The sequence below is a fragment of the Rhyacophila brunnea genome, unplaced genomic scaffold, assembly GCF_057557595.1.
Source record: "Rhyacophila brunnea isolate RB1 unplaced genomic scaffold, BYU_Rbru_1.0 scaffold_20, whole genome shotgun sequence".
NCBI classification, from domain to species: domain Eukaryota; kingdom Metazoa; phylum Arthropoda; class Insecta; order Trichoptera; family Rhyacophilidae; genus Rhyacophila; species Rhyacophila brunnea.
Window position 1 is genome coordinate 25,993,602 of NW_028232860.1, and position 13,633 is coordinate 26,007,234.

Below are 13,633 nucleotides of genomic sequence, written 5' to 3' on the forward strand. Positions count from 1 at the left end.
TGAAATTGATTGTGCTAATAAACAAGCACATTTATGAAAAATTAATGTAATATGAGTAATAAAACCTTGTTTATTTCCTTTTCATTTTTGTATTCGGAAGTAGGTACATTGTTTATTTAAAAAGGTGTCTGTATTGTTTAATGAAATAAGGGGGGAGGGAGCCTAGATTAGATTTTTTTTAAAGGGAGGCGTAGTAACATAAATTTTGGAAACTACTGACTTAACATTTGAATTTTGTCTAAAAAAAACAAGACGTTAATTACTTACCCCACGTTTAATTTTTTGAAAATGCAGAAAATTATTGGTCATTCAACGCGTACTATATTTTTGGCCGAAATACTATAATTTTGAAGGCACTGTACTATAATATAATTCCACTTTCAAAATATGGCAACACTGGTACTGTCAGTGACTGCTACTAGGTTATGTTTTATAAAATAGTGTTTATGTTCGAGAATTAGATTCTTCCGTTAAGACTATCTTAATTAAAAGCCTATTTTTAAAATGTTTCCTTCTATATTTGGAAACTTGTTCAATTTGCAATATCGGCTTCCCTCCAAAGTGAACAGAGCTGTTTATTCCAACTATTGTTCAATCTCATCCATTCAGAGGATTCCAAAAAAATATTCAAAACGTTCAACTTTATTGCATATAAAACCAACCCCGCAGTCGCATACCACAGCTGCTTATCACATGTTTTGGGAAAAGGATAGGAAAGGAGGCTACGATACCAAAGGGAAAGAAAAAGTTACAACCTTACAAAACATTCGAAGCGGTCTTAAATTGCTGAAAGATGAAATTGGTGTTTGGACAGACGAAGTGAAGGAAGGAGCATACATTGATCCGTTTTATTACGCTAGTCACGGTTCGTACTACTGAGACAGATTCATCATTATACCAATCTAATAGACATGGGAACCGGGTCACTATTATAGATACCTAAGGATCTGTTTGGACAGATTTGTTCAATTGAGTCATTGGTAAATATGCCGCAAAGGTGGCCATGAGATTTTACAACATTCTTTTTAGACCAAACCAAACCTAATCCTAACGTAATCTAACCTACCCCAACTTAATATTATCTCATATAATCTTAGTTTGTGATAATGGTGCATCAAAATGTATGAAAATTTCAAATTTTCAATCAACGATAATTGGATCGAAAAGCCAATGCGCCGACAGAAAAACGTATTTATTATAATTGTCTAAGTAAATACATCGAATAAACTGTTTTCATAAAAAAAAAAATTATAAAAGCTCGCAATTACCGAGTCATTTGTTGCTGTATTATTAATAATTATTTAAAAAAAGGTGTCTCGTTAAACTATGCAAATTAACACAAGTATTTGTGAAATAGATATAAATGTGTGTTTTAAATACAATATATTTCATCACATCATTGTGCCTTCAGACCAGCTACATACTTATTTTTAACGACATGATTTATTCCACTCATTTCTAATCTGTCAAACTATACAAAAAAAGTGCACCGTGGATCACAACCGATATTTTTTATTTAAGAAAACAAAATGTTGTGATCATAACAAATCAAAATTCAGGAAGTTCACAACATGAGATTTACATTATAACAAATATTACCTCAATAATTATTATTCACACTCTATTACTCACAAGAGAAGAATAACATTAATAATAATAATAATTATAAAAAACAATTTTATACAATAAAATAAAGTTTCAAAAACAAAATGCAAAGTACATCATTGAAAATGTTTATGTCTTTAGGGAGCGCATTTACTAACCTTGCACCCCTCGCTAATGGTGCCTGATAGAGTTTGACTCGAGGAAACAGTTCTGACCCAGAATAGGTCATGGCTGCGACCACGTAGGTAATTGACAGGCATATATAAATTAAAATTCTTTAGGACGCCAGGATTAGAAACCATCCCTCGTGATATATATCCGATTGTAGGCATGATAGGGTAGGGTGACGAGGATCCGGAAACTGAAGGAGTCATTCGATTATATAACATAAGCTCCTGATGGTGAGAGGTTGATTAGCGATTAGTATCGGCGGTCTTCATAGTTCAATGCGTAAGGCCCTGGCCTTTCATCCAGAGGCTCCGAGTTCGATTCTCAAGGAGGCAATAATATGTGATTTTCTCAAAGGCTGGGTGTTTCTGATTGTTTCTATTCTGTTACTAAATACACTACTGTTTCACTGCACTACTGTCATTGGGCGTCATAGCCTGATGTAGTGTTGAAAAGAATATATTATGTTTATAGGATCGAGGATCCGTTATCGTACATTTGGATTAGGTTGTTTTGAACAACCCATGTTTACAATATTAACTGCTGTATTGATAGGAAAAACAAATAAAAACATATTATTTTTGAACAGAAACTTTTTTACACCAAAATCACCTGTAAAGTGAATCTGCGGGTCTATTCTATACAAAAGGCGACTATCGACCGCTAACGTGCTAACGTGATAATGTGTTAGTATTTGTTACATACATTTTATATTGAAATATTATAATTGTAATTGTATTGTAATCAGTTAATAAGTCGAAACTGTCTCTCTCTCGCTCTCTCTCTATCGCTCATGTTCTAAATTTTAGCACAGGCAGGGGGCATGCCGTTAAAATATATCATTTATTGCAACAATTAATACCGGCTAATTATAATTGTTACAATACGTGTTAATAATTTGATACAAACATACCCTAGTTAGCGGTTTTAGCGGACGAAAGCAGTCTTTCGTATAAAATAGACCCGATGGTTGATGCACAATGATAAAACGTCACAGCTGGTGAGAAAACTTAAAAAAAGTTCTTGACTCTGATTGTTAATGGAATTTCGTAAATTTCTGGATAAAAAATTAGTTTTAAGTGAGTTGATGTTTTTTTTACTGAGATTTACAAAGACTATATTTCATAAGTTCAGATATTTCACTTGTGTCAAGTATGTTTGAATTCAATAAATCTCTTCTGCACAGCTATTCTTAACAGTTAACACTTTAGCACGTTTAATTGTTTTTATTGGTCATAATTAACATAGAAGCAATTCCATACACAAGGGGGTCATCAGCGGTTATCTACAATAATAATTGGTAACTTCGTAATACGGCGAAAATTTAAGTTGGTAGACATGTTGTGTGAAATAAGTCTCTAATTTGCGGACCTTTTTAAATTTGGGTATGTTCGTGCTGGCGTATCTACGGTTTTTCCACCCGAACCTTGAGATGCTCAAAACTTGTATTAAAACGTCAAAAAAGATTTGAACACATCGACATAACCTACAATTTTATTAGTCATTTTATTGCAGTATGTATTAAAAAAAATACGTTACTACTTGGCACTCGATATTTGATAGCTCGCGGGGAACTATACATTGAGGCGGCGGCCGTGACCCGTGACGTAGATTATTTTTCAAAATACTCACATCTCGCTAATATTATATAATTGACATACTCTATCTTGCTCTAAAAGTTAACACAGTCAAGAGAGTGGATGTTAAAAGATAGCACTTTTGACAGTTAACTTCTTGTACTAATTAACTGCCTGAATACATAAGTGATAATATGTTAGAATAGCCTTTCTGAAAGATGTTTCCTCCACGATCAAATAAGTGTTACTGGTTTTATTTTGAACCAAGATCGAGTTTCTCCATGTATGTATAGCATCCAGTATTGCAAATTTTTACCAGAATTTAATTACTTAAGTCCTTATCTTTGTTAAAAGTATGCTGTATTTCTGAATTTTTTGAAGTCCAAAAGGCAGAGATAAAAGTTGCCTAAATGGTAGTGAAAAAAATATGGTGAGTCAAAACGTTTAAGAAACTATGTTTTATAAGGTTTGTTTATTAACTGGTGTTTAATTATTCCACAGGAGAAACAGATCTACTGTGGTGCTTTGACAAACAGGAAGTACTGGACAAGTTTGTTGTCACCAGTGACAGTGATCACAACGAAGGATTCAGTAAATGCTCTTTTGTACTCAGCAAAGCAGGACGAGGACTATTCTCTGGAAAATTAGAATCAAGAGTACCGCTAGATGGACGTATTAAGAGAGCCGGGTATTGTGGCATGCGTTCCATACGCATTCAAGTAAGTATGTTGTAAATCATCAAAACACATCTGCATCTTGTTTATAGACACCACCTTTTAATTTGTTGACGTCTTCTTCTTCGACTATGTCCGTGCTTGAGTTGGAGCATATGGTCACCACACGGTGCCTCCAAGAATCCATCACTCGCCAGTCTTTTTGCACCGCAGCTCTACTGTTTACACTTTGTGGATAGTTTATGATGTTGTAATATTAATTTTTATACGGCTACCAATTCGTCCATACTAAAAACCTTCCAGAGGTTTAATTGAATTTTAAAACTAACCAACACTATTTGCAATAATTGTAGTCATACGGTTCTTTCACACTATACGGCTTTGGCCGATACATGCTTTCCCCTCCACCACCCGCCACGTCTCAACACCCTTTCAGGCATATACCGTGGCGTAACGAACAAGAAGTGTCCTTCAAAATTGTGCTGGGAGCATTCCCTTTCATCCGATGAATGGGAACACTACCAGAGGACCTTCTTATTATATCAATCCATCTCTCTTGATTAACAGCATCTCTAGGGAATCTAAAAAATAAGAACAACTTATAACAACATACTTACGGTGATATGAATACGATAAATAAGTGAGAAACAATATTTAAAAACTACCGCTATATTTTATACACCAGCAGCCGATGCTCGATCTTTTGCAGTCGACTCGTGTTTTGACTAAATTGTGAAAGTTCAAAAATAATTCACGCGGACTTCATAATTATCACTTTACTTACAATTTTTTGGAACGACGAAATATCAGTAGATTTTATAAAATATCAGTAGATTCACTATATTGCCAAAAAATATCAGTAGATCTACTGAAATTTCAGTAGACATGGCAACACTGCTCGTGAGTTATGACGGTAAAAAGCCGTGCATAAACCGTATGTGAGAAAAAGAGCCATTTCGGATTTTGACCGTTCGATTTTCTGCCGTGACGGCCAAAACTGTATAATGTGAAAGGAGGGTTAGTTCAATGAAAACAAATACGTATGACTGACAAAGTTTAGTGTACACTATTTATGTTGAATCTGGTTGTATCTTAACAGCCTACCTCCACCCCTCGCCAATGCTATTTATATATTATCTTCATAATAATAGTGCATCATCAGAGCTTTTAAGTTGATGTATTATTGTGATAAAAATTTTAATTGATCTAAACAAGGCCCTGTTAATTTTATGAATTTGTATTTTGGCACCATTTGCACTGAGTGAAATAGTACAAAATAACACTGAAAGGACGAGTATACCTTTTTCTCAGGTACCGAAGATCAGTCTGTTGCACGCCGTCCTTAGTAATTTATCTCGTCAGAAAATATTATTTAAAAAATTTAGACAGTCGTTTCTTATAATATAGTATGAGCCAAAGAAAACTATTAAATTAAGCCATGAAACCCTACCCTGTAACCTAATTTAATTTGTGTTACAGTCTTGCTTACTGTGAAATATTTGTGTGAATAAATTTAAATGACATTTGTGAAAAATCGTCTATTATGATTTACCACTCATCTTTCTAAAGAAATCCTAACTCCCAGTCTCTGTCGTCCGGCAAGTGACCTTAAAGCGTAAGGTATCAATATGTACAATATTTTTATTATTCGCATTACAGAAATCATTTAAAAGGGACTCGTTTTATGACTGGACTAACTACAATACGCTCGTCATGAAAGTTCGAGGAGATGGCAGGCCATATGTGTTAAATATTTCCGCCGAGGGCTATTTTGATATATCATGGAACGATATTTTTCACTATGTACTCTACACAAGGGGTGGTCCATACTGGCAAATGGTGAAGGTATTGTTTTCAATAATGATATTATATTGACATTATGGTTTATGATCTTAGAGAAGACTAACTAACTACTAGAGAAGCAATTCGTTTGACTGTGGAAGGTAATTTTAATTTTAATTCTCTTCTGTCATGTCCACTCAGGTAGTGCATATAGAGACCACACAGCGCTAACAAGAATCTGGTTAAATTTAAAGCAGGCTAGGTTTGAGATTCTTTTGAGTTATCCGTAGCACATACCCGAGCTCCAAGAAGTTGAACATCGTTTCTGCATCTTCAAAGTGATAAAAGCTACATTTCCTTGTTACTATTAATTAAGCTCATACTTCTGCCATAAACATCTTTTCCCTTTAGGTCAGTATACCGATGTTCTGAGACTTTGCAAGATTGCTATCGTAAACCAGCACCATCAAAATGGGATAGTCGAACACTTGGCATTTAGTTTTCACTGAGAACTCCCATGAGTCCCAGACATTCCGCAACAAATTGAATATTGCTTCTATTGAAGTCTGAAGTATGATAAAACTCAATTCGTCAGCTTATTTCCCGATTTTAGGATAATAATATGTAAGTACATTATTATTATCCTAAAATCTCTTGGAAAACAAACAAAAAAATGTGTAAATGCCACTATCTTGTAAAACTCATTGCAATTCCTGACAGTTCATAAAGCATTTGGGGTTGTTGATTGACGTACTTATTGCTATTAAACGGTAAGGTGTCGACTGATTATTATGGACCAGTTTTCAGCCAATAAAACTTTTATTTTATATCGCTTAATACTACGCTACGATTAATATCTTTAAGTACCAATGTACGACTTTCATTTGTTAGGGTGTCCCCGTGACTGTAGCATACTTCATTGGTATAGAGTTTGCCCTTTTTTTATTTTTTAAATTTTGAAACTCCTTTTCACTTTTTCTATGCCCCATGATATTACTATGGCAGTATCTGACAAGCCGCAGATATTTAACGATACACGTTAATTGTAGAGCGAAGCTCTTACTAAAATCACTGTAATACCATTAATTTGTGGCTTAGTATTTCAAAATTATTCAAACAGATGTCACCTTGTGTTTAATTTTTTAGATTATGAAAATCAATCGACAGTGGTTAGTAATTTGAGTTTAAAGTCGGATGAGAAAACTCGCGAAATTTTTATGTGCGGCCTGTCGATCATGGCCTCATAGAGCGAGAAAACTCGCTGAAGGCATAGTCATTCACAGTCTATTAAAAAAAAAGTTATTTTGAATTTATAAGGTTTGTAAGATTGGTATAAAAATCAATTCCGAATATCAGAATTGATGGATTGACCAAAATCCTGGGATCGCAAACCATAATGCTATGGAACTATATAGCCATGAGCCATTTTATTTATTTTCATTTCGTCATGCTTTTTCAGATTCCATTTTCAAAATTCTTAATGGCGTCCAAAGGCAGAGTACAAGACAAACAAGGGCGTCTGCCGCTTGAAAGACTGACTCACTTTGGAGTGTCTTGCGGGGAAAAGGTTGATGGGCCATTCGCATTAGAAATCGAATATATAGGTAAGTACATATTCAACAATATTCTTCATACTATATTTATCACTAGCAATAAAATAAGCCCATATGAAATACAGAAATAAAAAGTTGAGATTGACAATAGTTATCAGAAAATCAAGGCGCGTGCCCCTCAAATGGCACCTCATCACTCCACGGTTGCTATTTGATCATTTAACCTACTCGTGATGAATTGTTGCAAGTGTAATATTTTCAAGAAGTTTTATATTAACATCGGAACTTTCTGAGATATCGAGACGAAACTCTACCAAAGCGGTACCAACGATCTGTTCTATAAGTTGTGCAAATTTCATAGTTTTTGAGTCATCACGGAAGAAGCAGAAGATAGACAGATTTATATATATTATTATACTATATTTTGTTCTTAGGTGTCACGGTAAAGCGCCGGCTAAACGCTCATGGTTTACCATAAGCTTACCGGTTTGTATCGGGAAGCCCGTGTGTATGGACGGGAAAACTGTAGCTCGCGAAAACCGAAAAGCGCAGTAATGTGTTCCGTATTTTTTGCACAAACTATACTGCGCAGGCAAGTCGCTGCCGTCTAGCTAGCGCATAAGTTAGTCTGATCAAAAGGCAAATATTTCAAAATCACAGACAGCACTTCAATATAGTTATTAGACTTATTAGTAAGGATTCTTTCAATTTCATAGTTGTAAAAAACATAAATATTACTGAATTACGGGAATAAAAGAGACATGTTTACACATTACCACATACATAGTTCTTCTTTGTGTGAAAAAGCTATAAGTACGCATGTTATTTCTAATATTCAATTACTGTGTAAAGATTGTTATTATTTTTATACTGATGTATATAATTGGAATGTATTGAGCTTCTGCTTGCCGCTTCTGAAAATTTATTGTTTTATTTCAGGTGTTGAATTTGACCCGAATCATGATGAAGAGTTCGCTTATGAATCATATATTACACCACAATTCATGGTGAATGTCTAGTATTGTCATGATATCTACCATAAATATTTATTAAAATCTTAGCACTCTAGTTATGTTAAAGTTTAAATGTATTAAATTGTTTTAAAAAACTATTCGGTTGTTTTTATGTTGTTTATTGTTCATATTATTACGCTAAGACATTTTGAAGAATTTTACACAAGAATGAACTGGCGAGTCAATTTAATCACTCTAGAGCAGTGGTTCTTAACCTTGTTGGAGGTACTGACGCCCACCAGTTTCATATGCGCATCCACCGAACCCTTCTTAATTGGAAAAATAAAATATGATTTTTTTTCAAATTCAAAACATAGGTATATATTTTATTGGTGCACAAAATGAACCGTGCATCAATCATCACTGTGCTGCATTGTCAAGCAATCTGCATGACAATGTTGGTGCTCTTGCAAAAACAGGGCTAATTCCACACGCACAGCAAAAACACGATTCAGCACCTGTCCCTGGGATAACCACCGATTGTTAGAATGGTACAGAAGTACCTCAAATTCAGAACCCATTACTTTACACAGCTCACTGAAGATGCAGTGCCTCAGATCACTATTTTGCACATAGTTCACGCATTCCACTACAATTTTTAATACTTCTGCCAGTTTTGGAGGCCAAGCGGGGCATGTCATCACGAATCATATGAGTCGGGTGCGTGTCTTGACTCCGCCGAACCCCTGAGACTCGGTCAGTCGATCGAACCCAGGTTAAGAACCACTGCTCTAGAGTCTAGACTCATTGTTGACTCTAGTAAGTTTTTAACTCTTTTCACTAAGTACACTACTCGACCTGTCCTCTTGTTTGGTTTTGTTACCCGTTCAACATGTCGCATGTGGCGGAGAAATACAGGATGCAAACCACATCCTCTGCGAATGCTCTGAAATGTGTACGGAAAGGGAAGAGCTGCTCAAGTTGGTTCGACCAGGTGTTAGGCCCATCGGATCGTCCGACCTGGTTGTCACAAAGTAGTTGGATTTAGAAAATTTGCGGTATCATACTGCCAACGTGAAGATTGTTCAGCAGTTTTGTATTATCTTTTGTTACCTATTACAATTTTTTTCATTTTACCTCTACGTGCTCCTTTCTCTAATGGGCACAACCCGTTAGTGACCAACTTTATTTTTGTATACAGAATACAAAATTGACTTCCAACAATCAAATATTAATAATTCAAAAAGTATGTGTTTAAATTATTTGATTTTTTGTACATAAATAAAAAAAGGATTATTTAATATGATTTAAAAGACAGAAAAGAAAAAAAAATATATTCAAAGCGAGATAGGGAGGTTCAAAGTTCAATAAATAAAGACTTTGTTTATTTTTCTTCAGAATTTTAAGTTTGGTGCTAAATAAAAAACCAATTATACCCTAAATATTAAAAAAAAACTGCTTGTATTGTATAGCATAATATATTTTCATATGATAACCCATAAAATATCTGAAAATTATTGACAAATGCCGATGTTTTCGCATTTCTAGCAATAAGTGTAATTTTGCGAATTTTCAAGTTACGATTTTTTGTTCCGAAACTTCAAAATACAAATGATAATTTGTAATAAAATGGTTCCCTGTATTATCCTGTATCTAAAATCGCTTCCAAGGTTTGTAAATATTTTAACAGATGTTCATTGTTAACACCGATAAAAAAAGGTCAATAACCTTGTTAGTATTCATTTTTAAGTGGTTTCCATCACGGAAACATAAATACATACATCATTTTATTCTGTGCAGTGAACTATTTTACTAGATATTGGACTCAAGGTTCAATCAACAGATGTCACAAATGGAAAATTAAAAAAAATATTTACATAATATGCTGTAGTGTTTTTTTTTTGTACTTGTATGATATTTTTTAAATCCAATATTTTATACTGGTTGGTAAGAATCCCTGTAATCTAATATATTCACCTTGTAGCGAATTTATTTATAAACACATTTAATACAAGAAATTTTCAATAGATGCCCTAATATAGTGTAAAAAAAAACATTACCAAGTACCTGTTCTAACAGAGAATTTCTCGAGTTTGGTCACAATGGGTTAGTCATGTAAATTCAGTCAAAGCACATATAAGTGCATGGCGACCTTATTCTTGAATAACTGCACCTGAGACATTCCTAGTCATAAAAAAATGATGCTACACATCAAATGTAAGGTCCCGTGATGATTAAGACCAGGTGTAGTGTGGGGCTGTTGTGGTTTGCTGGGGCCATTAACTTCAAAAATTATTCCTCTCACAGGCTAATAAACATTTCCAAACAATAATAAGTAGGGCCCGGATTTGTATGCAACAAAAAACATGATAATATGCATGCACGTATGCACTTAAAATCAATAAAATATGCACTAAAACCGAAGAAATATGCAGTTAAAAATTGACATTTTTTGTGTGAAAAAATTGTAAATACCCACTTTACCCAATATTACTGACAAACAATCGAATAACTAGTTAATAATTTTTCAACATAATACGATATCAGAACAAAAAACACAAACAAAGAATATAAAGTTAATCAATTACAATTTTCAAAATAGTTTTTTCACAAATACCTACAAATAATTGAATAATAAATGCAATGTAAGCCAAACATAACTTAAAAAACAAAAACGACACACTTAACTATTCCTAAATACTATTTTCTGTTTTTTGCCCGAAAAAAAATACATTATTTTTTTCAATATTATGCTCTGGCATTAAATTTTTCCGCATAGGTATCTGTCAGTATTTTGTTTACTAACTACCACTACTACCACTACCACTCAACGTCCACTTGGGCAAACATTAAATAATAGTGCCCGGGTTGACTTCATTTTTTTCACTGATAAATCCACAGCTCGGAGATGGCATTCAAATGCAAGTGTATCTAAACTATCTTCCTTCCTAACTTAGTTATATTTCAATAAAATAATTTAAATAAACTAGAATTATAAATTCAAAAGCTCTAAAATATGCATTTATTTATGAAATATGCACTAATGTCTCAAATATGCTCTAACGTCGCAAATATGCATTTATATGCACAATAAAATTTTATTTTTGGATTCTGTGTCTTTCAAAACAGATTTCTGTGCATACACCCTAACAAAACATGCACTAGCATATAAATCCGGGCCCTAATAATAAGTATTGTGTGCACTCCAAACAAGTTATGAAAACAAAAAACTTCACCAGCAAGTGCTTATATTTAACCAAAGATGTTGAAGAAAACCTTTTAAAGAGATAGATGGAGCTAGATGTATGAAATTGAAGCAAAAAAAAATAATATATATTCTTAGTTTAATGAAAACAAATACGTATGAATGACAAAGCTTAGTGGGCACTATTTATGTCGGATCTTCACAGCCTACATCCACCCTTTGCCACTGGTATTTAATCATGAATGTTTACAATCTTTGTAAACCTCTTTAAAAGGTTGGGTTAATACCTCTTACATTGCCATATGCTCCACCTGGAATGGAAACGGTGACTTACAAGAGATTATCATTGTTATTCCGAAACGAATATGTATCAAATTTGATACTTTTCAGCTAAGTCCAACTCTGCCGCATTCCGGTAAAGCAACCGACTTTAGTGACCACACACCACGGTACTGTAAATTTTTCATGTAAGTATATGAAGTGTAGTTTTTATATTCTACAAATGAAAAAAAAAATTAGGCAATATGCAGATTCAAATCTCGGATTTAAAGATTACCAATTGCGTATACTACCAACACACTATTGCCGACATCGCATTATAACATAATCAGTGCTCGAAGTAGAAAATTTTACGAACCGGAACACTCAATATTTTTTCAAAAAATATGTGCAATATTCGATATAATAACTGTAATACAAAAAATATCACTGCATAATGTACAAAACATTTTCATCACCACATTCGCCCGAATCAGTTGTTTGTGACATCAAAATATATAATAATATAAGTTTACGAAATCGTTTACAAAATCATAACATCAATGTACAAATATAAATATCTAAATGTATATGAATCTAATTGGAGTAGGAAACATAAAAATACATGAAATAATGGACAAACCAATACAATTTCCCCTTGGTTTCGTTGGCCCAGTTCATTATAAGTTATGATTTATCAACGATTGGACGATACTTCCACAGAGGAGAAACAAAAGCATTTCACCAATAACTTTATGCGATTTGCCAAGCCGTTACCCATCTAGATTGAAAATTAAGAAAAGAAAATACACAGATCTTCAAAAACTTAAAAATACCATGCCTGTTGATTTTCACAATTAGTACGACAATATACCATAATATGAAAATGAGTAGATTGATGTCATCGTTACTTTGTTGCATGTTTTTTAATATAACATAATCACAACTTACGATGTAAATGCCATTATTATTACTTTTTATCATTTTCCTGCGCTAAATAGTATCATGATACATACTTTTGTATTTCATAAACCATCTACTACCTACACTCTACAGGAATTTTATAGGAACCAAATACATTCGCCTAGTAAGAATGTGAAAATTCTAAAAGAAATTGCCATTACCATGTAGGTACTATTAAAAAATAATCAAAAACGATTTTCTTTAATTGATTATAAAGCAATATACCTACATAAGTTTATGACTGCCTAATATATTTTCCAGTGCAACAATGATAAGAATGTAGTGAATATCTGAAAAGTAGATTACATACAAACAATCTACCTTATCTATGAGCTCTATATTATGAGAGCCTAATACGATTTTTTTTAAATATGGAATATCAACATTATTTTAATCGTAGTAATAAATAGGTGAAAATTGTAGAAGGCATTGCCATTTTTTGATGAACAATCTACCTGCAGGGGTCTATGAGAGCCTGATACATTTTTGTCAAAATATGCAATATGAACATTATTTTAAGCTTAGTAATAAATAGGTGAAAATTCTAGAAGGCATTGTCATTTTTCATAAACAATCTACCTGCAGGGTTTTATGAGAGCCTAATACATTTTTTTTTAAATATGCAATATCGATATTATTTTAAGTTAGTAATAAATAGCTGAAAATTGTAGAAGGCATTGCCATTTCTTCATAAACAATTTACCTGTAGGGTTTTATAAGAGCCTAATATATATTTTTTTAAATATGCAATATCGATATTATTTTAAGCTAGTAATAGGTGAAAATTGTAGAAGGCATCGCCATTTCTTCATAAGCAATTATTTACCTGCAGGGTTTTATGAGAGCCTAATACATTTTTTTTTAAATATGCAATATCGATATTATTTTAAGCTTA

The 13,633-nt window shown here is 33.3% G+C and overlaps 1 protein-coding gene across 1 annotated transcript; it reads left to right on the plus strand.

The window, feature by feature from the left end:
- The first annotated feature begins 401 nt into the window (after positions 1-401).
- CIA30 (complex I intermediate-associated protein 30) lies at positions 402-8,470 on the plus strand. Its single transcript, XM_085948174.1, has 5 exons — positions 402-865; positions 3,852-4,069; positions 5,684-5,869; positions 7,266-7,410; positions 8,299-8,470. Exons 1-5 carry the CDS (start codon positions 505-507, stop codon positions 8,376-8,378), a joined length of 990 nt encoding a protein of 329 aa, XP_085804300.1. The 5' UTR covers positions 402-504; the 3' UTR covers positions 8,379-8,470.
- The last annotated feature ends 5,163 nt before the right edge of the window (positions 8,471-13,633 follow it).

Bases quoted from the DNA above. Each gene is read 5' to 3' on its own strand.
- CIA30 (XM_085948174.1), top strand. From the start codon at position 505: ATGTTTCCTTCTATATTTGGAAACTTGTTCAATTTGCAATATCGGCTT. The intron at 4,070-5,683 runs GTAAGTATGTTG...TTCGCATTACAG, and splicing joins TGCGTTCCATACGCATTCAA to AAATCATTTAAAAGGGACTC. The intron at 5,870-7,265 runs GTATTGTTTTCA...ATGCTTTTTCAG, and splicing joins CATACTGGCAAATGGTGAAG to ATTCCATTTTCAAAATTCTT.